The sequence below is a fragment of the Balaenoptera physalus genome (assembly GCF_965194825.1).
Source record: "Balaenoptera physalus genome assembly, chromosome: 11".
NCBI classification, from domain to species: domain Eukaryota; kingdom Metazoa; phylum Chordata; class Mammalia; order Artiodactyla; family Balaenopteridae; genus Balaenoptera; species Balaenoptera physalus.
The window spans coordinates 8,407,900-8,435,376 of record NC_138896.1 but is presented as its reverse complement, the minus strand read 5'-3'; the positions used below and the strand labels follow the sequence as shown (position 1 = coordinate 8,435,376).

The window sequence follows — 27,477 nt, the reverse complement described above, 5'->3', positions numbered from 1 at the left end:
TGAAGTCTGTCGCCATCTTGTGGTTAAAAGCTGCTGTTTGACAGGCTATTTGGACCTTTTCAGAAGGGATGGAAGAGTAATGGACACAGAAAGAATCAGGGGCTTGCAAAATAAGCATCTCATTAACATACATTTTTGTGTTTGCTGATTAAAGAAAAGGGTAACCATTGTCAGGAGATGCTGATAAGGCAGAATTAAGCCTCTCAGATTAGACTCAGATTCTGACTAAAAGATTGAATATATGCAGCTTGCGGGTTACAATGTCATTTTGATGTAAGTTCTACCATATATATATATATATATATATATATATATATATATATAAATTCAACAGAGGGGATGATGGCACTTAAATAAATGCACCAAGAAGTGTTTAACTCTTGTCTGGAGGAGAGGAGGACCAGTCTATGTAACAAAGGAACTGCCTGGAAAGGGGTCGGGTAGTGTTCAAAGACGCTTCCCTGAGAAAGTGACTTTGAGCTGAAATCTAACAAATGACTAGGAGAAAGGGTGCGCAGGGAGGAGCCAGTGCAGGGACCCAGGGACCCAGGGACAGGGGTGCCGGTGATCTCCGAGTATCTGTGTAGCTGAGAGGAGGCTCACGTGCTGTAAGTGTAGGTGGTGGGGAGGCCAGTGGTGGGAGAAGGTGCCTGACAAGCTGGTGAATGAAACGCTGCAGCGTGTCCTGGGCGTGTTGAGGATTTTCCACCTTTTCTCTAGGACAGTGGGAAGCCATTCCCACGATATAAGCAAGGAGCCGACAGGGCCATATTTGAGTTTCAGAAAGATCACGCTGGCGACAAGGAGGAGAGAAGGCTGGAGAGGGGCTGTCGTGGATTTGAGACAGCCACTGTCGCAGGATCCAGGTGGGCATCAGGGCGGTGGGGACGGGGCGCTATTCTACATGTTTGTGTGTGTTCACTTATGCAATCCTTACAGAAGCCCTATGAGATAGGTACTACTATTACACCCATTTTACAGATGTAAAATGAGGCACACAGAGGTCGCAATTCCAGAGGCCACCCTCATGACTACTACACTTCATTGCCTACAGAGGGTAATAGGAAAATGGAGGAAAGTAGCGAAGGTTCCAAGAGCTATTTCAGAAGTAAAGTCAACCAGACTTGATGTGTTGAATAAGGGACCCAAAAGACTGGTCAAGAGGGACTTCCCTGGTGGTCCAGTGGCTAAGACTGCACGCTTCCAATGCAGGGGGCGAGGGCTCGATCCCTGGTGGGGGAACTAAGATCCACATGCCACAGGGCACAGCCGAAAAGTAAAAGAAACAAACAAAAAAAGAAAAAAAGGAAAGGTCGACAGTGACACCTAGTTTGTCAACTTTACAACGGTCGACAGGGAGGCTGGTATGACCCCAGTATCAGAAGCGGCTGCAGATGCTGGGTGAGACCAGTGTTTAAGACAACCAAGAGGGGATACTGGGAAGATCACTGGCTCAAGAGATGGGAATGTGGCTCCAGTGGTCAAGAGGTGGCAGCTTCCTGTCTTCCTGGAGACAGGAAGGAAAAGGGGGTGAGAACCTAGCCCCGAGGAACTCTGGCATTTCACTGCAGGATAAGCCTGAAATGAGAGGAAGTATTAAAACCAGTAAAGCCAGAATTTAGTATCATTAAAGCCAAAGGAGAAGAAAGTTTCAAGGAACAAGGAAGAGATGAGCAACCACACGAATGCTGTTGGGAAGTCAGGCAAAGCTGAGGGCTGGAAAATGTCCTTCAGATTTTGCGCCAGGGTCACGGAGACACCTACTCAGAGAAGTCTGGTGTGACGTGGCAAGGCAGGGGCCACTGGCAGCTGAGGGGACAGAGTAGGTGGGACCTTTCCTTCTTTCAAGATAGAATATATTTATTGAATATGTTTAGATGTTGGAGAGAGCGATCCAGATGACAGAGAGCAATTGAGTGTATAGAAGAAAATAGCTGACAGTGTTAACTTGCTGAAAAGGTGGAACAGATCCAAAGCACAGGAGGAGAAATTCGTTTCAGATAGCAGAGGGGTCTGTCCTCTAATGTAGGAGGGAAGGAGAGGGTCGGAAGAGATATAGACAGATATGAAGGCTCCGTGGAAGGGTAAGGAGATTCCAGGCTGAGGCTTCAATTTGCTCTGTGACATGAGATGCACAGCCCCCGCCTGGGTGGGGTACCTAATCAAGAACAGAGGATTAGTATCTTGTATGCTCACATATTTTTCTTACCAGATGACTTCTAACCCAAATGGTTCCCAAACCTGCTTACTTCAGTTGTCTCTGATATCGCAATTACATAATGAAATGTCACAACTAAATATGAGTGTGAGTAAAGGGTTGCTGTTTCTGTGAAAACTTAGTTGAATGTTTTGGAAAAATTTGATAAAGACAAGATGCAAAAAAATCCTGTCCATCTAGGGACAAGCAAGGCAACTGTCAAAGACAGAAAAACACTACAGTAAAAATCTTTGCTCTGCAAGACTCTGTTCTTCTTCCGGTTTTAACAGAACAAAACTGGAGATCGCCGAATTATAAGTCTGGCTTTTGCAAAGAAAATGAGATTGAACTCTAATGGATCTATATTCAGTGAGACAAAGCCTAGGCCTTACCTCAAAATACTGTAGGATGAATGTATGTGTTTTTGTGACTCCCCATCTCAACTCTTCTCGGTGAAGCGAAACCAACTCCTGGACCAAGCCGTCATTAGGAGGCTGCCTCGGTTACAGAGGTAAGAAGTAAGGAAAGGGGGGTGGGAGTGAAGTTACAGGTTGCTTACTATATATTAAGAAGTGTGGGACTTCCCTGGTGGTACAGTGGTTAAGAATCCACCTGCCAATGCAGGGGACATGGGTTCGAGCCCTGGTCTGGGAAGATCCCACATGCCGTGGAGCAACTAAGCCCGTGAGCCACAACTACTGAGCCTGCGCTCTAGAGCCCGCGAGCCACAACTACTGAGCCCACGTGCCACAACTATTGAAGCCCGTGTGCCTAGAGCCCATGCTCCGCAACAAGAGAAGCCACCGCAATGAGAAGCCCGCACACCACAACAAAGAGTAGCCCCCGCTCGCCGCAACTTGAGAAAGCCCGCTCACAGCAACGAAGACCCAACGCAGCCAAAAATAAATAAATAAAATAAATAAATTTATTTAAAAAAAATTTTTTTATAAAAGAAGCGTGCTTAACAGGTGTTTTTAAAAATTTACTCCTTACAACAGCCCTGCACGTTCTCATTCTCACTCAGCAGACCAGGCAACAGAGAGGTTAAATAAATTGCCAACTATCAAGTTACAGCATCTGGGTAGGAACTCAGTTCTGACCTGTATCCTCAGGGTGGCCATTTCCATTGGTCTTCCATGCACCTGGACGTATCCCCTCAAACATGCTCCACCCATGCCCTCCATCAGCCCTCCACCAATGATTCATCCTTGCCCTTCACCTCCCATAGCTAGTCAATCACCAAACCCTGTCCAATTGACTCCCGCCAATATCTATTCCATTTGTCCCCGCTGTCACCTTGCAGAAATTTCACATCTTCTTTTGCACGGACTTCTGCCAGAACTAGGCTGCCCCAATTTCTTAATAATCAGATCTGAGCGGCATCATTCTTTAATATATATCAGTTTAACACTTGCTCTTTCTGCCAAGTTCTTTCTTCATTGGCCTCAAGCACATTGCCTTCCAGGTATGTTCCTGGTTCTTAGCAGTCTTTCTCAATGTCCTTAGTGGCCTCTTTTTCTTTTACCAGCCTCTGAAATATTGATGCTCCTTAGGGGCCATTCCTTGGGTCTCTTCTTATTCTGGCTTCTTCCCTGGCAGATCCTATTTTTGCCAACAGCTTCAACTGCATTCACACGCTGATGATCACTGATGGCCCTCCTACCATTTTCACAACTGTTTAGTATTTCTGTCCACCCAGTGGCCTGTAAGCACCTCAAATACAAATATGTATGCCCCAAACTGGACTCTCATCTTCCATGTCCCTTTGACCAACCTCAAGCCTACTTCTATACACATCCCTCAACGTTGCCCATCTCAAATGTTGAAATCATCCTTCACTTCTCCGTCACTTGCCTTCACAACCCAGTCTCAAGCCCTGTGGATTCTTCATGTCCTCAAACTTCCCATGGCCGTCACTCCTTTCAAGCCTGCCGCTAGCTTTCTATCACCCTGTTTCCATTGTGTCTCCAAAGGAGACCTCCTCGGTGCAGTCAGCATGAGCTTCCTAAGCCATCTGTACTTTGTCCAGGTGCCTGCAAGAACAGCCACTTAGTACGTTAAACAAAGCCATTGACATTGCATACAAGGTCTTTGATGACCTAGATCTTTCCTACTTCTCCAGTTTCAAAACGTTGCACCCCATAATCACTCTCCATTCCAGGAATAATCAACTATCTACGGTTCTCCAAACAAGGCATCTTCCCTCAACTCTGACTTGGCACCTGCCCTCTCTCCTGTCCAGAAGCCTGGAAAACTCCTACTCCTCCCTAAGATTCTTAGAGAAGCTTTTGTTGTCCTCAACTCCTTTCTCCTCCCCCAGCCCCAGCAAAGTTCTCCATAAACAGCATCATTTTTATAACCAAAGTACTTAATTGTATGTAACAATCATGTCCTGGCTTGGAGAGTTGCCGGGGGCCAGCATGAAGAGAAAGCGTTCTCACAGCTCCTCTTTCATTTTCAGGAAACTCCTTCCTCCTTTTAAGGGCCACCTGACATCCCAGACCTTAAGATCAGTCTTCCAAGTCCCTGACCTGGTCCCCAGGTCATGGTCATCTTCTGCATCCCAACTCCAGCCATGATGCAGAACTATGAGTGGTCATGCTGACAGCCCGCATGACACCCTAGAACGTGTCACGTTCTCAGATTCCCCTTTGCTATGGTTGCTTCACCTCTAAAATCCTAGTCTCCACCCCGAACTTCCTATTCTATCCACTATATACATATGTCACATGCATTTTATTATCTTCAATCTCTATCCCTTCCCATTAGCCCCATTTATCAGTGCCTTACTGATCCGACTTCTCTCGCAACCCAGCCCAAACCCCACGGCCAGTCTCCAGCAATCTCAAGTGACCGTGCCCTTTGGACACTCCTACCTGACAAAGCCTGACCCTGACACAGCCCACTTTTTCCATTCTACATTCTTGGCAGCCGAGCACTGCTGAAGAAAAATCAGGACTTGGCACTCAGCCACTGAAATTCATGGTTTCCTATTGCAAATGGGTTCCAAGGCAAAACTCCATCTTTTCACTTGGCTTTGGTCCGTTCCCTCACTCAGTCTTCCTGGTGGTTAATACTAACAAAATGTGAGACATGATCTATGGTAAACAGATTTGCAAAACAATCTTGAAGGTACTGGATAAAGCATGAGAAGAAAAAAGGCTAAACATGAAGTGTAAATTAGCTCTAATGCTATGTGCCCTTAGGTTCCAAGTCAACTACTTTCATGGCACTAGGAATACTACTGAGATGTTGTCTTAATTCTTACAGATGTTTAGAGTTTGACAAATGACGTGAAGGGGGAACCACTGGTAAAAATGGCTGGTTTCCAATCCCTCACGTCCAAGGTACCCTTCACACTTCTTATTCTTTATCAATGAAACAAACACAACTTTTGTTTTCATCTTAATTTATTCTGTGTAAAGTGAAGCATCACACAAAGCACAGAAGCTTTAGAGTGTTGACCAGTTTTAAAACAGTGAATAAGCGTTTACACAGAATCCTCATCTCTAATTTTACATCTCGTTATACAAAGGTACTATTAACACACACAGTTCTAATTCCTTATAAGCCTATTTGTCAAGCAGCAAGATGACAATACATCATAGCATAGCAAAGAATGTTTCCTCTAAGAAACCAGAGCAGCAGTATTTGATGAATGGTTATGCATAGAACTGACTTAGAGGGGTAAACACTGGTCATAAAACAGGCGACACATGTATATTAACAAATGGAAAATGTAACTTTTTAAATTAATATAAGATAAAATGTTACTCTTTATGCTTTAAGTTAAAAACTATAGAATACTTTAAAAGCAGACAATACAAGGTGCTTTAATTCTAGACTCCATAACAAAATATTATTTCATTAATTGCTTAAGAATCCATAACCTCTGAGTACTGCTCATTGGCTTTTTAAAGTCAACCTGAAATATAAAAGCACTTGAAGTTTACCAGTCAAAAGCTAAAGTTACACTGGTTACATGTTACATTAAAACATACCTTTTAAGAAAAACTGACTTTAAAAAATACTGCATTGTTGACTTAAAATAATTTCAAAAACTGTTGCTCTTAAAAGTAAAAATGCACTACTTTCAAACCTTGCAACACAGTTTGGTTTAAAATGCCCTATTTTGTGAATCCGTTATTTAACATATTCCCAACTTTCAGCAAAATAACAGTTCGAAGTTGTTTTTAAATCTGATAACATCTGAAGAAATAGGTCAGCATGTCTATAAATTGGCTATCCACCACAAAACGACGCATTTATGTTTCCACCATGAAAACATCACTACAAAAATCCACTGGATGAATTCTATTTTTAGCTTTATGTAAATATTAAAAATCTTATTTAACAGTGTCACACAAATACTTAGCGTTTTTTGGCCTTGAAATCAGAGCCATGCTACCAATAAATTTGATACAGGCAATTTTCACAAAAGTTTCAGAAGCAAAAGAAGAAAAAGATTTGGAAATGGTTGGTTGGGAAGGAAAAGCACCCACCAGAATCCTCATTTTAGAATTAATCCTCAAACAATGACGTCCTTGCTCACCATCACTGTCCGTGAGAATTCAAACAAGACTAACACTTGTGTTTTTAATGCTCAGGACCCTCTAAACTTTAAAACTGACCACAGGCTACTCCGTCTCCTACTAAGAAACTGAAAATGCACTTACGATGAGTTCTGTAAGTTCAGCTACAAAAGCACTAAAACGGGAAAAAGAACAAAAACACTATATCACACAAATAATTCTGTGTTAACAACTATTTCTCCTGCCTCTCTCAGTGGCCTTAGAAACATGTACTATGGTGAGTGTACTGGGGGAAGAGGAGCGCAGGGGGAAAAAACGTTTTAAACAAAGGAATTCGTTTGTAGAATTCTCATATTGGCAGCAGTGATTTCACTTTCCTAAGAGTTAAAACATGGTAGAGTGTGAGCTATTAATATGCTTTGGTTATATTTCCCAAGCAAGTTAAGCAGAACATTTCATACAATTCTATTTTAAAAAGACACCCATAAAAGCATAAATATTAATAAATAATACCAACATGTACATCTTTCAGGGATTAATTTGTGGATGACCCTTGCAGATTTTAGGGGTTATATCGGCCATCATTCTTAATACTGACACAAGAGGAAGCTTACCAGCTACTTAAAGTGTGTCAGCAACTATTACCTAAACCTAAGGTACCCACTACAAAGCGGAATCCACAGCTCCAAATATCAGACTGCAAAAGACCTAATTCAAATATCCTCCCAGCACCAAGAAGCATTAAAGTTCTTTCTAACTGATGAGTATTTTAATGTGATATTTAGCTAGTATGAAGCATTAAAATTAATGCTTGAAACTTGTGTCACTGTTTTTGTTAATCAATATAGTCACATAAAAATAGAAAATTGCATCCACTAAGGAAATAAAGACAAAGACTGTGCCCCACTCTCAGCTGCTGGGGACCTCTCCTTAGCAAGTATTTAAAAGTAAAGTTATACTCTGTAAATTCCCTTTTAGTACATCCAAAGGGCTACAGTGACAGCAGAGGTGTTCATCGCCTTAGGGCAGAGCAGATGAACTGTTAATAAACAAACAGAACTATCAGCATGAAGTATGAGGTATCAAACAAAATCACACACCATCATAAAATAGAGGTGATATTCTGTAATGACTAGTTCTTGAGAAACAAAGGTTTAAAACGTAAAAAGAACTTGGATTAATAAAATAACTTGGCTTCGCACTTCATTCTTGTATAAAGCGGGCAACGCTAAACGGGAAGGTTCTTTAATCCATATCTCTCTTCCCCAGGAAACACGCAGTCCAAAGTTCAGTGAAGACAAACATGGGAACCTGGCAAGAATCATTTTACAGTAAAGCAGGCATTTTCACCCACTCTCTATTTTTTCCTCAATACCCAGTACCTCTGAGGTCTTGTCACCGAATTGCTGTTTGTGAAGAAGTACTTTCTCCACAACACATGCCTTGAGCATGAAGTCCTCCCATACAAAAGGAGTAACTAATCCTACTCTTCCTAAAGTAGAGGATAGGGCCTAGATTCCCAAGTTACTACTCTAAAATCTTGAATAGGGCGCTCCAAAATGTATCTATAGAGGATAACTATTTTAACAACATTCTAAGAGTCAGAATTAAGGTCCCCAATAAATAATTGCTATCCTAGAAAGAAAAATAAATTTACAGACTATTTTTTTTCCTAACCTAAGATGCCATCAATTGTAAGACGCACCACATGTATCTCTAAGAAAACACATAGGCAATTAAACTATGACACAATGCTTCTGTATCCTGTAGAATGTCTACTTTTTTAATTTACTCAAACAGCTTTTAGAGTTAAACAGATCTTTATCGCGTCAATCTTGTGCATACGTAAAGAAAGTGTATGATGAAATAAGTTGGTTAAGTTATGACTATAACTTCATAGTCTGAGTCTAACGCCTCTGCATCACTCAAATCACAGCCATCGGTGTCTGCATTCTCCCAGACCACAGCACCCTTGGCATCATCAAGAGCGCCGGCAATGCAGCATCTCTTAAAACAGCACTCCAGCACTGCCTGCGGTTTAATATCAGCAGGAAGCTCTGGACAAAATGATGTTTGACGCCTTAACGACAGTCCTGCTCGATGCATGAATCGATCACACCAGCCTCTTGTTGCTTTGAATTTTGTTTCGTCTATTCCAAGGGTTTTGGCAATTTCTCCTGCCTTCAGCTGCATCGCCTGGCGTGTGATAGGCAGTCCTTTTGCACTTGTCTCACTGACAAAATGTAGCACAGCTTCGTCTACTTGTGGGTATCTTCCTTTCTTAGGTCCCGTAAAGCATTTTGTTGTTGCTTTACAAGAAAATATGGAATTTCGGTCATTCCTCCAGCGACGGATATTTGCTTCGCTAATATCGAACGTACGCCCTGCTGCTCTGTTTCCATGCTTTTCTGCATACACGATAACTTTTCGTTTCAATGCTGAATCATAGTGTAATCTTTTTGAAGACATTTTTAAAAGCCAATTAAACCTGACACATTTGATACCAACAACAGGACAAATCTTAAGTCCACACAGGCACAGGCGAGGATAATTGCATCATGACTATTGCCTGGTTGACAGTAATCGTAAAATGCATCCCAATTTCAGACAAGGTATAATGTGGGGGGAAAAAAAGTACAACATAGAACTAATATTAATAAAATATGGTTTTTCAAGCCTGTAATATTTACCAGATTAACACCAGTGCAAGAAAATAAGCCCAAGAGTCAAAGAATAAGTATATATATAGAAGTATATAAGCAAAAATTATCTTTACGATGAAATCTGCAATGGTCCGATTTGGTTGTAATTCCCTTTATTTTCATATGGCTTACATGTAAATCTTTTTTTGAATTGGATTTAAGATCCAAGAATGAATGTTCTTCAATCTTTTAGCAGATTGCAAAGCCAAGTCATTACAGAGAGAGACTCCCAGTGTCCTTCGTCATTCGCTATCAGGGGACCACGGCTCAGGTCAGTGGCCTTCATCAACAGGTGCCCTCCTCTGGCGAGCAGATCTGATCCTGTGTGGAGATGATGAAGCGTCTTCCTCTGTTTCAGACCCTGAAGGTTCATGATCTCCCTCCTGAGATCCTGTGTCTCCCACCAGTTCCCGAAGAAACTTGAATTTTGATAAAAAAAGATGCCAAACAAAATACCAACCTAAAGAGAGATAAAAACATTAAGAGAAATTATGACACACAGTATTATCAGTTGGGAACATTTCAGTTAATTGTGTGTGGGGTGTGTGTGTCACGAAACAGTATGTGTAATTTAAATGTTTATGTGATTACAATTTATATAACAAACACTTATCAAGCATTTACTATGGACACAGCATAAAGATAAACTCTGGGATTCTACAGAATGGCAAAAACAGTTTCTGCCTTTATGGAATTGAGAATCCAAGCTTGGTCCATCTACATCAAATTTATAATGAGATTATGATATCTAAGTAGAGTGTTTATTGTATTAAACTCAAGTTTTTGAGAGCATTTTTCTGGGGAAGAAAGAATACACCTCGCTATTTACCTGGACATTCACACCTCAATGCCATTATTTACTGAAAACAAGTTTGCTTCAATCAGAAGGCAAGACAGTAAATGGCAGGAATCACCTGCACTTTGGTAAAAACTTCTCAGGACCAAACTATTCAGTAAGTTTCTAGAAATAATAAACTTTCACAGAAAATTAATAAATTTTCTTTAATTACACAATGAAAGATGAAAAGCCAGAGCACCAGTATCTTAAATTCAAGATTTAAAAAAATACAGTGTTTTCATGTCAAAGCCATTAAAAAGTCTGAATAACTCTCCTAAAAAAAAAAAAATTACTAACCAAGTTTTGCTTGTTTTTGCAAGGAGTTTTAAGTTTTAGACGTCCACTGATATAGAACAAACAGTCAATAAAGGAGAACACAGGAGCTGAAACTCCTGAACCCATGACTGGTTGCTCTGAAATGTTAAAGAGTATTTCATAAACAAAACTAACCACTGCTAACAGTTTTCCATGCTAGCGTGTTTTCTCGATGCCTTCTACTTTAAAACTCTCTAGTTTCATAGAAAAGCAACGGACCATAGCATATTCTGATGACTAGCATTTATGGAAACAAAATCCAACCAGATTTTCTACCCCAGCATTAACAAGGCCGAGATGAATGGCCACTTAAGGAAGTTTCTAATTTTACTTCTTTCTTTCTTATAATCTCTGGGGGGAAAGATGAACATAAAATCCTTGGTACTAAAAAACTAACTTCAGAGATTTAACCCTTTTCTCAGGTTTTTGCTTTCCTTTAAGCTTGAGTGCTGAGTGCTAACTGAACCACACCACAAATATATTTTAGTCAACTGTGTGAGTAAAGCACCTAACTCTATAAAATAGTATTTTAATGATACTCCAAATTAGCAAGCTCTCTGTTCACTCAAAATTCTTTGTAAAAATAGGCACAGCGAGGTAGAGGAAAGAGCTCTGGAGGGGTCAGGAGGCTCAGGCCTGACAGAAGACTGATAAAGCCACTGTGAGGAATAAATAAATAAAGGGCTTAGGTGCCTGGCACCGAGTCCACATTTGGTAACCTGCTCAATCGACAGGAGCTGTGGCTGTCCCCGGGCAGTGGGATCTGAGGTGACTTCTCCTTTGTTGTTGATTAATTACCTTTTTTTATTGAGATACAATTCACCTATCATAAAATTCACCATTTTAAAATGTACAATTCAATGGTTTTTTAGCATATTAACAAGGTTGTGCCACCATCACCGTTATCAAACTCCAAAACATTTTCGACACCCAAAGAAACCCCATACCCATTAGCAGCAGTCCCTTCCCCAGTTCCTCCCTCCCCAGCCCCTGGGAACCATTAATGTACTCTTCTGTCTGTGGATTTGTGTATTCTGCGCATGGCATACAGCAGGAATCACAGTATGTGGTCTCGTGTGCCTGGCTTCTTACTAAGCATATATTTTCAAGGTTCATCAAACATGTTGTTGCATGTATCACGTTATTCCTCTTTATTGTTGAATAATATTCCATTGTAAAGACACATCACATTTAGTTTTAACCATTTACCAATTAACAGACGCGGGCAGTTTCCACTTTTTGGCTGCAATGACCAACTGCACAAGTTTTTGCACTGACACTGACGTGTTTTCATTTCTCTTGGGTATACAACTGACGCTCGAACAAGACAGGGGTTATACCCTCCCCACAGTTGAAAATCCACCAGAAACTTTACAGTCCGCCCTCCATATCCACGGTTCCACATCCAAGGATTCAACCTCATATCATGGAGGGGACTGCAGTGTGTATTTATTGAAAGAAATCCGCATGTTAAGTGGACCCACACAGTTCAAACCCGTGTTGTTCAATGGTCCACTATACCTAGGGGTAGAATTGCTGCGTCATATGGTAACTTATGCGTAACCATTTGTGAAATTGCTAGTCTTGTCCAAAGCAGCTGTGCCATTTTACACTCCCATCAGCATCGTAAGAGGTTCTCAATTTTTCTACATCCTCACCAAGACTTTTTATTGTCCGCCTTTTTTATTATAGTCATCCTAGTGGGTGTGAAGCGGTTTATCATTGTGGCTTTTATTATGGCATTTCCCTAATGACTAAATATGTTAAACATCATTTTCTTTTTATTGGCGATTTGTAAATCTTCTTTGGAGAAATGTTTATTAAATTCCTCTGCCTACTTTTTAATCAGGTTGTTTGTCTCTTTATTAAGTTGTAAGAGTTCTTTATATATTCTTGATACCAGACGCTTATCAGATATATGATCTGCAAAACTTTTTTTTCCCGTTCTGTCTTCTCACTGTCTTGATAATGTTCTTTGAAGTACAATAGTTTTTAATTGTGATGGAGCCTAATTTATCATTTATTCTTTGAGGAAATCCAATTTATCTTGTTTTCTTTGGTTGCTTGTGCTTTTGGTGTCGTATCTAGGGAACTGGTGACTAACTCAAAATTATGAAGATTTATGCCTGTGCATGCTTCTAAGAGTTTTAGTTTTAGCTCTTACACTAGGTCTTTGATTGATTTTAGTTAACTTTGGTGTGAGAGAGAGATCCAAATTAATCCTTTTGCATGTGGATACCAAGCTGTTCCAGAACTATTTGTTGAAAAGACTGTTCTTCCCTCCATTAAATTGTCTTGGTCAAAAATCAAATGATCATAAATGTTACAGTTTATTTCTATTCCATTGATCTGTCTATCCTTAGGCCATACCACAATATCTTGATTACAGTAGCTTTGTATTGTTTTGAAATCAAGAGTGTAAGTTTACCAACTTTGTTCTTTTCAAGACTGTTTTGGCTAAAGTCCCTTGCATTTCCATGTGCATTTTAGAATTATCTTGTCAATTTCTGAAAAAAAAAAAAAAAGGCAGCAAGAATTTTTATAGGGATTGTATTAAATCTGTAGGTCAATGTGGGGACCTACATTTTTTAATAATATTTCTCTGTACATATCAAAAGTTTTCCAGAGTGGACATACATGGTTTTGCTAATCAGAAAAATCAGGAGAAAAACAAGTCAGAAACTAAGTAAACCGTAACTACTCTGTAGACGTCTATGTTTTAAATACCCCAATACCATTAATTGGCCTAAATTAATAAGCCCGGTTGATTTTAAAGATACTAAGGAAAACTCCTCTTAGGTTAGTTTTGAGAACCCAACCTAAAAGTTAAAAAACCCTCTTTTTCCCAAGGTACTGTGCTAAATAAAGCTGATGCACGTGCATTTACCATCAGGGAAATTATAAGCAAGCTCAAAGATGATGATAGTCTTGACCTCATAAAGATCAAAGATTCCAACAGCGGCTACTAGGTATAAAATGACCATAAATTTAGAAAAGTAAAGGGAGGTTACTGGAACTCTTCCGACTGAAAAGAGACTGTGGTGAAGGGCTGTCACCAGTGGGGTTCCCACCATAAAATACTCTTGCCCTTGGGGTGGTTAAGAGAAAGTAAAGTCTCCCAGCACAGCAATCTACAAAATAAGGAACTGAAGACTGCTTCAACAGTCAGTTTGGGGAGATATAAATAAGAGCATTCAGTTAGATCACAAACTCTGTCTTTCTCAGTTTTAATAAAACAAACCCAAAAAAAGATTTTCTTTTAAATCACTGCCAGTGATCGAACAATGCAGGGGACTCAATCTGAAGTCAAAATTCAGAATGTGGTATCCAATCAGAGAGACTCCAGAGTCTGGAGGAGCAAGTTACAGCCACCAGCCCCACACTCACCGCTCCCTCCCCGCCGCACCAGCTCAACCACCAGACTTCACACCTCTTCCATTGCCACCCCCAAATCTGCAGATAAGCAAACTTGAAAAGAAGCTTATTTGTCCCTATTCTGCCTGCGTGTAAGGTGTGTGAAGGCTGGGGGTGGAGGAGCCTGTGGGTAGTGACACTGCTTCCCACAAAAAATCGTGAGGTAGAGAATTCCCCCTGACACAGATATGGAGATCATCAGCTGAGCAGCCAAAAACAACACACATCCGCTGTGCCAGGTTGTTCACAATGGCTACTGTAATGACAGGGTGGGAGAGCAAAGTTAAGAGGTAAATTGTAGTGGTGGTAAGAACTGCAGTGGTATTCGCTAAATTCAGGGATGTTCAACAAGCTAGTCCCCGAGTAAAATGACTAAGTTCTTACACAGCTGTAATCGTGGGGAGATGGTTGGAGGGTGCGGGGGAGGGGATGTCCATCTCACGGTACTTGGAACTGGTAAGATCTCAAGCTTCCCCAACAGACCGCTCATCAAAGAGTGTTAATCCTCTGAAGAAAGGATGATACTAAAAATGCCAGGCAGTGTGAACGGAAAAAGAACCATTATTAAAACCCCAATAGGTATATACCAGGAAAAGTGTGACTTAGCGAAGAAGAAACTGAGAGAGGTACTGCAGTGCCAGATAAAGCTGCTAATAGTCACCGGCTATGTTAATTAGACATGAAAATAAAAATAGCTAACTTTTTTTTTAACTTTGGGAAAGGTACTGTGAGGAAATGTTTTGCACGTATCGTTTCAAGGCCAAATTGTTATTCAACATAAACTGTCCTTCCACTTACATGTGGTATGTCACATTCCCTGCAGGTGATTAATAGGGTCTCACCTATTATTCATCTACAGTATTTTACTTGCACTGATCTTAAAATACAAAGTCGAAAGTCATATAAATACATAGTTCACCTCCTGTTATTTTAATAAAGCAGCTTTTAATTCAAGTAACAAAAGTCCTAAGACTAAGCTTAACCAAAAAAGGGGGAATTTGTTATCAGCTTATAGAGCCCGTGAGAGGGACGTAGAGGGACTAGATCTAGGGGGAGGCGCTCATGAACTGAGGTCATCCTCCAGCATTATCTGTTTTCTCTACACCCTTGCCTCATGTCCTTCTAGGCTTCCCTTGAACATGGCTGCTTTTTCCCAGCTTTCTATGATTTCTTGGCTATCCTCAAAAAACAGCCTAGAATCTCTGACCCAGCTTGGGTCAACTGTCAGGCCCAAGACCAGTGTGCGTTACCTGGGCAGGTATTGTGAACAGGGCTGCGCGGCTAGCCCTGAGAGCTGCGGGTGATTTCCAAGGCTGGAAGGGAATGGACAGGACAACTCGGGGAAGGAGCTCCTATAAAGATGTCCGCTCTACATTTATTAGGCAACAGGGTCCCGGAGGATGGTCTTTACTTCAGGATGACCCCCCAAAAACCATCCCTGAGCTGGGCAGGCAATTCTTTTGTTGGATGAAGGCTAAACAAAACCTTTGATCTGCTTGGGACCTGCTTCGATTTCTTTAAAACCTTAACACAATCTGACCTCTGATGAACGTCCGCGACGCAAGGGGTCTTCAACCCCTCGAGCAGAGGAACTACTTGGGGTGGAAGTGAGGTAGGATCTGATGAGGTTGGAAGTCACGTTCTCCCTTTTAGGGAAAAGAACACATGTAAATGTAAAGCAATTTTAACAGCATGTATTGCCCAATGGAATGACCCTAGTTAAAGATATGTGATCACCACATTGCAGCCATTCCCAGGAGAATCACTCCAACTGGCTCCTCATCATGCTCTGCTAGGGAGCTGTGAGAAGCTGCAGATTCCCAACGACTCACCCCACATACTCCAAATCAATCTCCAGCGTTGTGCTTACTCATCTTTTTTAAGCTCTCTAGATGATTCTGATGCACATGTAGGTTTGGAAAAGAGAAATGAAGTAAAGAAGAAACATGAGTGCTGCTGCAGATCAATTACGGCAAGTGGCCAAGGAAAAGGAGAAAAGGATAAGCAATGGAAGAGCAGGGAAGAGATGGATCAACACCTGACCAGACTGCCTATCTGAGAAGATCCCACTTGAGAAAAGGCAACAAAAGCTCATTAGTGTTTACTAGCGGGACAACGGGAATATGTAAGGGGGAGCTATAGAGACACTGCCCAGGCTTCGCTGATGAGTGGGCCATGCTGCAGGAGGACAATGGATGTGTGAGGAATGATGCAAGGGAAGGTCAGAAGCTGGACATAAAGAATGATTCCGTCTTTGCTCCAAGTAGTATTGAACTGTGTCTGGTTAACCGAATAGTTTAATATAAATAACAATGTATGGATTCAGAGTTCATTCTCTAGTACACCATGAGTGATTGAGAAAACACATGGAATGTCACATAATGCAAAATGAAGCATCATCCTCTAGCTACATGTTATTGGTTGTAAGACAGCATCAAATAAATAAGAGAGGAACATGTGTGTGCAAGTGTGTATTGGGAGGGGGAAAGGCACCACAGACACAAGGGAAAGAACCACCAGTTCAGATCTATAACTCTGACTTACCATAAGAATAGGCCAGCCTAATTTGGGCTCTGGGCCCCAGTGACTAACTTCTCCCAGGTGGTGCTTGCATCTTTGGGGAAGAGCAGGACAGGAGGAAGAACAACCACTATCACCCAGGCTGCCTTTTACTGAAAGGGACTTACCCCTTGTACCCTGCATGCCTACAGGGCCGCCTATAAAAGTACAGCTCCTACAATTCCTCCCACCCAAACCTGATACGCAGACACCAGAAACTCCTTACCTACTCTTATTCTGTGGAGCATGGGTCTTGTACCTTGTGCTGAGATTGTAAGAGAAAAATGGGAGGGAGGGACAGAGGAATAGCAGAAAGGAGGGGGTGGAGGGGGCAGGGAGAAGGACTGCCCACAATTATATGTACTTAGTCAAAAATTTGCACTAATTGTTAAAACAAGTATTGCAGTTTTTCATAGTTTAAAAGGCAAGTCTGTGAGTCAGAAAAACTGGCTGGCAACAAAGGGTGTGTGTCCTGGGATAAGCAAATAAGCACTCAACTTGTGTGTCCCAGTAACTAAGCATTAGTTCACAGGATGGAGCTCATGAAACACACTGTATATTGTTTTTCTATGCAAGATAAATGTGCTGGCAGCAGAAGGGTAGCAATGGCAGCTGAACTTGAACGACGGACCATCACTGTCAACACACCACAAACCCAGGGGACAGGAGTAATCACAGAGTTCTCAGTTCATGAAGTGCTTTACATTGGGCATCTCATTTAATCCTCTCATTAGCCCTCTGAATTAGTGAGACTAGGAATCATTATCCCCATTTTCTAGATAAGAAATCAAAGGCTCAAAGTGACTCATAACCATTGAAAAGGGCTAGCTCGGCAAAACAGCAATGAATTCAATAAGTGTATCAAATTTCTCATATTTTCATAGTGAAAGTATGGCTAAAACACAAAACACTAATTAGGGAATGAGAATATGATTTCCTACCCAAGATCTTTTGAGTTCAAAAAGCCCAGGTGCAGTAGAACAAAAAATTCTTATCTTTGTGGAATCCCTCTTTCCATGGAGTTAATCCCACCTTCATGATGATATCTAAGTGGTTAACTGACTGGCTTAATACTGATCTTGATTTGTATAAAGCTCTTTTCCACTTTCAATCCTATAACCTTATTTTCCGTTTACACAGAAAGCAGCTAGGGTTCGCTGCTAAGGTAATATGTCCAAGGCCAAGACACAGGCAAAGTGAAAACAGAACCATACTCCCCGACCCTTCTCACCAAGCTCCCTCTACTGCACATCCTTCTGTAAAGACACACTGGGCGGCCCCAGCAGACAAGCCCCCGGAGAAACCATCACTGACCCAACACAACGTGGAACCAAAATACCTCCACGCCCAAAACCCTGTTACCCAGGAAATGGAAGACAGATTTAAAGTTCCCTTTAAAACCTCTCCTCTTTTTATTTTCCTCTCCTTCTGGTGATCACAACACTCCCACAGATCCAAATATTACCCCTATTATAGAGGATGACCAAATTTTTCATCCATACTTTCTACCTTTCTTAAACCCCAGGAAGGAATCTCTACCTCACTGGCTTGAAGACATCTTTAAAAAGAATGTTCATGGGCTTCCCTGGTGGTGCAGTGGTTGAGAATCTGCCTGCCAATGCAGGGGACACGGGTTCGAGCCCTGGTCTGGGAAGATCCCACATGCCGCGGAGCAACTGGGCCCGTGAGCCACAACTACTGAGCCTGCGCGTCTGGAGCCTGTGCTCCGCAACAAGAGAGGCCGCGACAGTGAGAGGCCCGCGCACCGCGATGAAGAGTGGCTCCAGCTTGCCACAACTAGAGAAAAGCCCTCGCACAGAAACGAAGACCCAACACAGCCAAAAATAAATAAATAAATAATTCTTTAAAAAAAAAAAAAAAAGTATATTCATCCAACAGCTCCTTCTTCTGATTTTCACATTTCTGTAATGGGTATTGTATCCTTTCCCCATCTCTCAGGTGGGAAAGAGCGTATTTCAGCCCTACCCTGCTTTACTTCAGTGCTATAGATTCTACCTTAATAAACCCTCTCCCATCTGTTTCCTTCATTATATTCCCAGTGCCATTCTCTATCCTACATCAAATCCTTATTATCTGTCAACTGGATTACCACCACAACTTCTCATAACTCAGAGGCACGCTGGAGCCACACTGCTTGGCCATGAATCCTAACTCAACAGCTCAGTTGAAATTTGGGCAAGTTAACCTCTATGTGCCTCAGTTTCCTCATCTATAAAATAGAGACAACAGCACCCACTTTCAGAGTCAATGCGGTAATAAAGAGAATTAATGTGTGTAACATTCTAAAAAGAATGCCCGCATATAATAAACACTCATCAAATGTTATCCATTGTTACAATCTCTTAGGCTCCAGTCTCTTCCTCTCCAGGGCAAACTCCACAGACAAGAGGTTACTACCACTGCCTCTGAGATTTTTAAGCAACATGAACACATAATTCTTACGTCTTTCTACTATACTATCTCTTCAGTATAGTACTCTCTTGGGTGACTGCTTTAGCATCTCATGCTCACTTCCATCCTTCATTGTCTTAATAACTAACTGTCATCCCCCCAAGACATGAGTTTCTTAAGGAAAGAAAATTTATGGTTTATCTATGGTTTCCACTATGTCCTCTATGTCTTAGAAGAGTATCTGGCACAGAGAAGGTAGTCCAAACAAACCATTCAACTTCCATCCTCCAACCCCAACCCCCAACACACACCAAAAGTACCATAAATTTAAGGGGTTAATGACTTTCACCAACTGATCCATTTCAGAGCTCTTAAGATTTCTACTATGTAACAGAGTAGCTGATAAAAAGAACTGCTGAACAATGTTATTGACAACATTGATATTGAACAATGTTTTCAACCAAGTTGACCTGACATGTACAGAACATTCCACTCAATAACAGCAGAATAAACATTCTTTTCAAGTATACGCAGAACATCCAGGAGAACAGACCATTACTTCATCTCATTAAGTGTAAACCTTCCTAAACTTGATATACTTTTCTCACCATAACAAAATTAAACTAGAAAATGATAAAATGATATATGGGGGGAAAATGTCCTAAATAAGTCATGGTTCAAAGGAGAAATCACAAGTGAAACTAAAAAATATTTTGAACCAAATAAAGTTTTTTAAAAAAAATCAAAAGTAATACCTGGAAAGAAATTTATATCATTAAATAGCTATTTTTTTTTAATAAGAGGGGTCTAAAATCAATAATCTAAGCTTCCACCATAAGAAACAAGAAGAAGTGCAAACTAAAATCAAAATAAGTAGAAGAAACTAAAGATATAAGCATAAATCAATGAACTAAAATATGGACAAGTAAAGAAATAAAAAAATCAATAAAACCAAAAACCAGATTCTTTGAGAAGATCAATAAAATTTATAAACCTCTAGCCAGACTGATAAACAAGAGAAAAGAACACAAACAATATCAAGAATGAAAGAGAAGACATCACCACAGATCCTACAGATATTAAATGATAATGAGAGAACATTAATTCAGATTAAATAGACATAGTGCTTGAAAGACACAAACTACTACAAAAGCTCACTCAAGAAGAAACAAGTAACTGGAATAGCCCAATATTAGCCCAAATGAAAGATACTGAATTTGCAGTTAAAAGCTTTCCCCAAAAGTCCTGGCCTAAATTAATTCTACCAAACATTTAAGAAAGTATACTAGGGATTATGCTTTATCAATTTTTGGACACTCATGACCTCCATCACAGCACCTGAACATAACAGTTCATTAAATGTATTTTATTGAGTAATACAAGGGTTATCCACCTTGAGACAACCTTGGTTTGTACCACATTTAAGACTGTATTTGTAACAGAAATTTAATAATTTATATTGAGGAATCTGCCTTCATTTCTTCTTCAAATATATGAGGGCCTTCTACATGCTTCTACTCTCTAGGATCCAGGAATAGAGCAGTGAACAAGCCAAAGAAGGTCCCTGCCTTCACTGAGCTTACGCCCTAACTGGGAGAAACAAACACATAAAATACAGTCAGCCCTCCGTACCCATGTGTTCCACATCTGCCGATTCAAACCATCACAGACAAAACTGACAAACATAGACTGAGGAGATGGAAAAAGGTATTCCATGCAAATGGAAATGGATAAAGACAATGAAGTATATGTACACAATGGAATATTACTCAGCCATAAAAAAGAGAGAAATCTTGCCATTTGCGACAACCTGGATGGATCTAGAGGGTATTGTGCTAGTGCAGTAAGTCAGAAAGAGAAAGAAAAATACTCCACGATTTCACTTACACATGGAATTTAAAAAACAAAACAAATGAACAAACATAACTAAACAGAAACAGAGTCATAGATACAGAGAATAAACAGGTGGTTGCCATAGGGGAGGAGGTGGGGGGGAGGGAAGGGTAGGGAATATGTAAGGGAGATTAAGAGGTACAAACTTCATTTGCAAAATAAATGAGTCACAGGTATGACATGTACAGGGTGGGGAATAACGTCAAGATTTATGAAATAGGGCTTCCCTGGTGGCACAGTGGTTAAGAATCCGCCTGCCAATGCAGGGCACACAGGTTTGAGCCCTGGTCTGGGAAGATACCACATGCCACGGAGCAACTAAGCCTGTGCGCCACAACTACTGAGCCTGTGCTCTAGAGCCCGTGAGCCACAACTACTGAGCCCATGTGCCACAACTACTGAAGCCCACGCACCTAGAGCCCGTGCTCTGCAACGAGAGAAGCCACTGTGATGAGAAGCCCATGCACCACAAAGAAGAGTAGCCCTCGCTCGCCACAACTAGAGAAAGCCCGCGTGCAGCGAAGACCCAACACAGCCAAAAATAATAAATAAATAAATAAATAAAAATAAATCTATAAAAAAACTATAAACAAAAATAAATCTATTAAAAAATATTTACGTAATATCTTTGTATGGTGACAGACGTAACTAGACTTTCACGGTAATCACTTTGAAATGTATAGAAATATCAAACCACTATGTCCCGTAACAGGAACTAACAGTGTGGTAGGTCAATTATACTTAAAAACAAACAAACTCAGAAAATGAGATCAGATTTGTGGTTGACAGAGGAGGGGTGGGATTGGATGACGGTACAAACGTCCAGTTATAAGAAAAGTAAGTACTAGGGATGTAATGTACAACAAGATAAATATAAGTAACACTGCTGTGTGTTCTATGTGAAAGTTGTTAAGAAAGTAAGTCCTGAGAGTTCTCATCACTGGAAAAAAAAATTTTTTTTTTCTATTTCTTTAATTTTGTATCTATATGAGATGATGGATGTTCACTAAACTTACTATGATAATCATTTCATGATGTATGTAAATCAAATTATTATGTTATACACCTTAAATTTATACAGTGCTGTATGTCAATTACATCTCAGTAAAACTAGAAGAAAAAAAGAGACAAAACTGACGCGACTTCCAGATGGAGTTGACATTTATAAGGAAAGGAAAGGGCAAAACCAAGGATGACACCCAAGTCCTTGGCTGCTGACAACATGTGAGCAGGGAGGGAGAAACAGGTGGCAGAAATCAAAAGTTCTGTTTTAGATGTGTTTAGTTTGAGATGGTTGTTATATCCTCAAGTGGAGATATCGAGAATAAAAGTTTGATGCACGAACCTGGGGTGCAGAGAGGAATAAGAGCTGTAGATTTAATTTTAGTCATCAGTTATAGTTACTATTTAAATCTTTAGAACTGGGTAAGATGAGTAAGAGAACAGAAGGAAGGCAAAAATAGAAATACTATATATTTGTATTATAACGTAATGTAACATAAAAATACAATAGAAAATAGCATGCATCTCATGGAGTAATGGCAAGTACTAGTCTGTAAAATTTTTATTTCAGAGACAAGAAAGATGATGGGTAGATAGATGTGGATATAACTAATTGATATATGTAATTTATCTGTATATACTTATGAATGTACTGGGAATAATGAAAATTTATTTCCTATCATAGATTGTGATAAAAAAAAGTTAAATTCTAGGGGATGAGAAGCCAGGAAAAGATAAACAATTAACCACTATGGTAGGAAGAACACCATGAAAGTATAGTGTACAAAAGCCAGGAGAAACGCTTCATGGAAGGAATGCTCACCTGTATAGAATGAGTATGAGAGGTTACGTATCAATACAGTTACAACTCATAAGGGACCATGGACTTGGTAATACGGAGGCCATTTGTTATGAATCTTGACAAGGGCAGTTTCAGTGAACAGTGGGAGTGGAAAATATTTTTAGAATGAATGAGAGGCAAGAAAGTACAATCAACAGAGACAGGAGAAGGCAGACCTCCCTAAGGAACCTGAAATTTGAAAATCATAATTCACTATGTGAAAGAGTCAGTCAGAGTTCTAAAGTAAACTAGGTTATGAGTTTCTTGGGGCAGATCCGTGTCATCAATTTTTAATCCCCAATGTGACTATATTTGGAGACAAGGCCTTTAAAAGGTTATTTAAGCTTAAATGAATTCATAAGGGTGGGGCCCTAATCCAATATGACTGGTGTCCTTATTACATAAGATTAGGACACGGACACACACAGATGAAAGTCCCCGTGAAGACACAGGGAGAAGACCGCCATCTACAAGCCAAGGAGAGAAGCCTCAGAGGAAATCAACCCTGCTGACACGAGGATCTTGAACTTCTAGCCTCCAGGCTACAAGGAAATAAATTTCTGCTGTTTCACGTCTGTAGTACATTGTTACGGCAGGCCTAGCACACTAATACAACACCCTAGTTTCTCTCTCAAATCTGGTGGGATCCTTCCCTCCTCTTCCTAAGCCCCAGGCCCCTCCTAATCAAAACATGAAGCTACCACATCATTCACTCTCCCAACAAAAAAGTGCTTGGATTACTTCTTAGAGCTATTAGTCTTGACCATTCCAATCAAAATAAGGCATTCTTTTACTTACCACAGGTCACCTCTCATTCCATAATGTTTTCTGAAACCAAAGGCAGGGTACTTTTAGAAAAATGAGTAAACTTTAAGTCAAATACCTATTGGGAGTGGAGAGAGCAAGTCTAATGTATGCAGCAATTAGGAATTTTGAGGCCCCAAAGGCAAGTTTGGCAAATATTCTATCTAAGGTGTTGTTACATGGTTTACATGTTACATTCCTATCTCCAGGTAGCTTGCATCTTCAAATCAGAAAAGAAAGCATATGCTTACCTACTTCCTCACATCCAAACAAATCACATAGATCTGGTTTTCCTTACTTCAAGGATCTTAAACACCTACAATTAGCCCCAAATCCTGACATCACAAGCAGGAAACTGAGAAAGGCTTTCCAATTGTTTCATCATCAGAAAAGAAAGGCTGTAAGTTAGAAGCTTTAACTCTAGTGCCTTAGTAAAAGCAAGAAAATTAAAAATATACATACAAGTATACAAATACAAATATATATACATGTCTATGCACATGTAAAAGCAATAAAATTAAAAACATACATACTAGTGTATAAATACAAATATATAAGTCTATACATGTATATGCACGAGTGTCTCCAAACATGGCTGATACTGAGCATTTAGTACATTAATCATGCAATGAATAAGCCCTATAGTATTTTGAATACTGACCAATTACTGCATCAACCTGAACCCCTACTTCAATAGCGTAATTATCAAAAAATACTCACTGACATCTGGTTCTAAACAATTCCCAAATTTTCACAACTGCTCAGCCACTTGGCTAAGAGAGCTGTGGTTATCAGTTACTGTGCGTTAAAAAGAAAAAATCTACAATTGCGCTAATATTACCTTGAGAAAAAAGTTTCACGTCCTCTCACTCCATGAAGGAAAAAAAAAAAATCACACCAGACAAAACAGCACCATTATTACAGAACTAAGAGTTAGGTTACCTGACCCTGGAAGTTTAATATAGCCGGTGTTTCTAAGTCCTGCCGCGTCTCAACATTTCTGCTCGGAATTTAGTTTAAGCCTGAACTCCAAGTAAACAAAAAATTTCACGCGTGCTTCAAACCCAACTCTGTCCCTACCCCTGGTTAAACGAAGGTAATGAAACCTCGCTTTGTCATCAGAGTCAGAACGTGTCAAAAAAGAAAAAGGAGTAATCAATCACTTCACCTTCGGATACAGGCCAAGGTTAAAATCTGAGCAGACTGCGGTAAGAATGGCAATCAAGACGCTGCCGGTGAAGCAATACCTATTTTAACCCCGAGTCAAGATGCCCAGCCCTGGATGCTGTTCTTCCCTCTCTGGATGACAGCGGGCCTGTCGTGGATCAGGGCTCACTCCCGAGAGGTAAGTGAAAAACAGATGATTTCAAGACACTTGCCCACCCAGGCCTTCTTTTTTTCTTTTAAACCAGACAAAACAAGCCAGTCGACCAGACGATCGAGCCGGCGTGTGTACCGCGGAGTGTTAACTGCCCCGCGCGACGCCGCACTCACCGCACACCATCAGCAGCAGCACGATCAGCAGCGTGGCCACGAACACTAGCAGGGTCAGCCCGACGCTGTGCCACATCTTGGGGGCAGGAGGGCGGCCGGCTCCGGGCGGCTGGGCGGTGGGCGCGGGCGGGCCGGCGGACGGGCGGGCGGCGCGGCCGGGGCTTCAGCGGCCGGCGCCGGGCGCGGCAGGGCGCCGGGGCGGCATGAGCGGCGGACACCCGGCAGCGCCCCCAGGAGGCGAGGCGGGGCGGGGCGGCGCGGGGGCGGCACCGCGGCCGGCCGGCCGACCCACGGTCCTTGTCGGTCCGGCCGAAGGAGCGCGGGCGTGAGGCGGAACGCGGGGCGCCCCTACCGCCTCATCGCTCCGGGGAACCGGGGACGCGGCGCCCGGAGACCCCGGCGGCAGCCGGATGTGCTTCCATGGCGGACGCCGCGCGCCCGTGGAGGGGACAGAGAGCGAGCACTGGAACGCGTGGCGGCCACCCGGCCCTCGTCGTCGCCCGCCCGAGGGTCCCTCGGCCCCCACGGACAGCAGATAACGTCTCCCCGCGACGTCTGCGGCGCTTACCCGCCCCAGGCCCTCTCCCCCCGCGGCAGCTCATCACCCAGCGCCCCCACCGCTCGCCGCCCCTGCGTCGCGGGGGCTGCTGGGAGATGAAGTGCAGAGCCCGGTGGAGCCTTGAGGAGGCCTCCTCCAAGGGGACTACAACTCCCAGAATGCACCTCCCACTCAGCTGCTTTGCTTCTCCCTCCCTCTCACCCCTGTTCCTTTGGTTTTTCTCAAGCCAGAATCTCTGTCTACTGACTGCTGTTCTCGGAACCCGTGCCCTTGGCTGCCCCTCCTGCGCTGTGCCAAAGCGCCAGAGTGATTTCAAACGCACAGTCGTTTTGTTTAAAGCCGTGACCGACGAAGCACGAAGAGGGAAGAAAGGGGAGGCAGCTGCCTGAAAAACTGGTTGCCTGTGAACCTAGCCCTGTTGCTGGGGGTGGAGGTTGGATACTTGGGACTTTTGAGGAAATACCAACGTCGCTGCCAAAGAAAGGGGCCAGAGGCACGGAATCTCCCTATTTCCCGTGTAATAGATGTTGTTCTGTGTTTTCATAGCTAATGTATTTCGGAAATGGCCCGCGAGGGACTTAAGGACATCATCTTTGCCCTTAATTCGCCTAAGTTACGAATTTAATTCAGCTGCTTCCTTGAGACCAAGTGACAGATGACCCACAAGTGAAGATTTCGCCGCACTGGCTTGAACAAACCCCTGCGAAACAGGACGATGTCGTAATCTCAAGCACTCTGAAATTAAAACTCCTCAATTCCGCCAGATTACACTCATTCGTTAAAGAGGTGTCCCCCGAAGAAAAGAGGATAACCGTGTATCCCACTTTTAGAAGGAACCAGCTCTAGCCTTCATGTTTTCCTGTGAGTCTGTGGCTCCCTGCCATACCTTTCCATTCTTTTACTGATTCCTTTCCCCTGTCCTCTCGTAAGCAAGTAAGGTAAAGCGTCTTGAGAGAAAGAGAATGTAAGAAGCCATTTTTGGCCTAAGCCATTTTGTGGTGCAAGCCTGGCCGCAATGCTTGCCTGCCCTAGAACAGTCACAATCTTAAGGGAACAAAAGAACAAAAGACTTACCAGGCAAGAGAAGTAACAATAGCAAAGATAATAAATCAGGTGTAAACTCCCAGTTGTGTTAACAGTGGTAAAGATTAGCCTGAAGCACTTTCTTGAGCTGTTTTGAAGAATTTAAACCCCCTCCAGTGCTCAACCACAAGATCAACTGGAGCTTAAGGGAGGATGAGGTTGACCTCTTCTGACCCTTGTGACTTCAGTCAACTAAAGCTTGGACTCTGTTGACCTCCCAAGCCCCTTCATGAATATGCATGTACCCTTAGCTAAAAACTTCCCCAGTTTTGCTGTTCAGGAAAACAGTGCTTTGGGAAAGATCCCCAGTGATCTCCTTCCTTGCTGCAAGTAATAAATCCTTCCTTCTCCCGCTCTTTGGCTTGGTTGTGTCTTTTGGCTCAGTACCCACCAAGAGGCCAACCCAGTGTGAAATAAAATTCATATTTTATTGGGACTTTCCTGGCGCTCAAGTGGTTAGGACTGCGTGCCCCCGCTGCAGGGGGCACGGGTTCGATCCCTGGTTGGGGAACTAGGATCCCGCCTGCCACTCGATATGGCAAAAAAAAAAAAAAATGTTTTATGGCAAGACAGGAAAAATTTAAACAAAAGTTTTTCTCTGCTCTTTGGCCTTCTCTCCCCCCACTACTGTGCGCTGTGTATCTGCATCATGCCCAACCTTCCCCATTGGCAGAAATGCCCACTCAACCATGAAGAGCAACATTCTCCTTGCATCAAGACAACTCCTTCTTGATCTTGCAAGGGGTCACATGACCCACCACGATGCCGCTCAGATCTGGATTGTGTAAACTTGTCAATAATACGTCACTTAATGTACAGCCCTCTGTCTCAA

General features: G+C 41.9%; 1 protein-coding gene across 1 annotated transcript; it reads right to left on the bottom strand.

Annotated features, from left to right (window-relative positions):
- Positions 1 to 5,589: 5,589 nt before the first annotated feature.
- On the bottom strand, positions 5,590 to 25,622 carry SMIM13 (small integral membrane protein 13). The gene is made up of 2 exons (XM_082413446.1): positions 25,004 to 25,622; positions 5,590 to 9,891 (listed from the first exon to the last, which is right to left on the bottom strand). Exons 1-2 carry the CDS (start codon positions 25,077 to 25,079, stop codon positions 9,704 to 9,706), a joined length of 264 nt encoding a protein of 87 aa, XP_082269572.1. The 5' UTR covers positions 25,080 to 25,622; the 3' UTR covers positions 5,590 to 9,703.
- Positions 25,623 to 27,477: the final 1,855 nt, after the last annotated feature.

Bases quoted from the DNA above. Each gene is read 5' to 3' on its own strand.
- SMIM13 (XM_082413446.1), bottom strand. From the start codon at position 25,079: ATGTGGCACAGCGTCGGGCTGACCCTGCTAGTGTTCGTGGCCACGCTG. The intron at 9,892-25,003 runs GTGAGTGCGGCG...ATCTCTCTTTAG, and splicing joins GCTGCTGCTGATGGTGTGCG to GTTGGTATTTTGTTTGGCAT.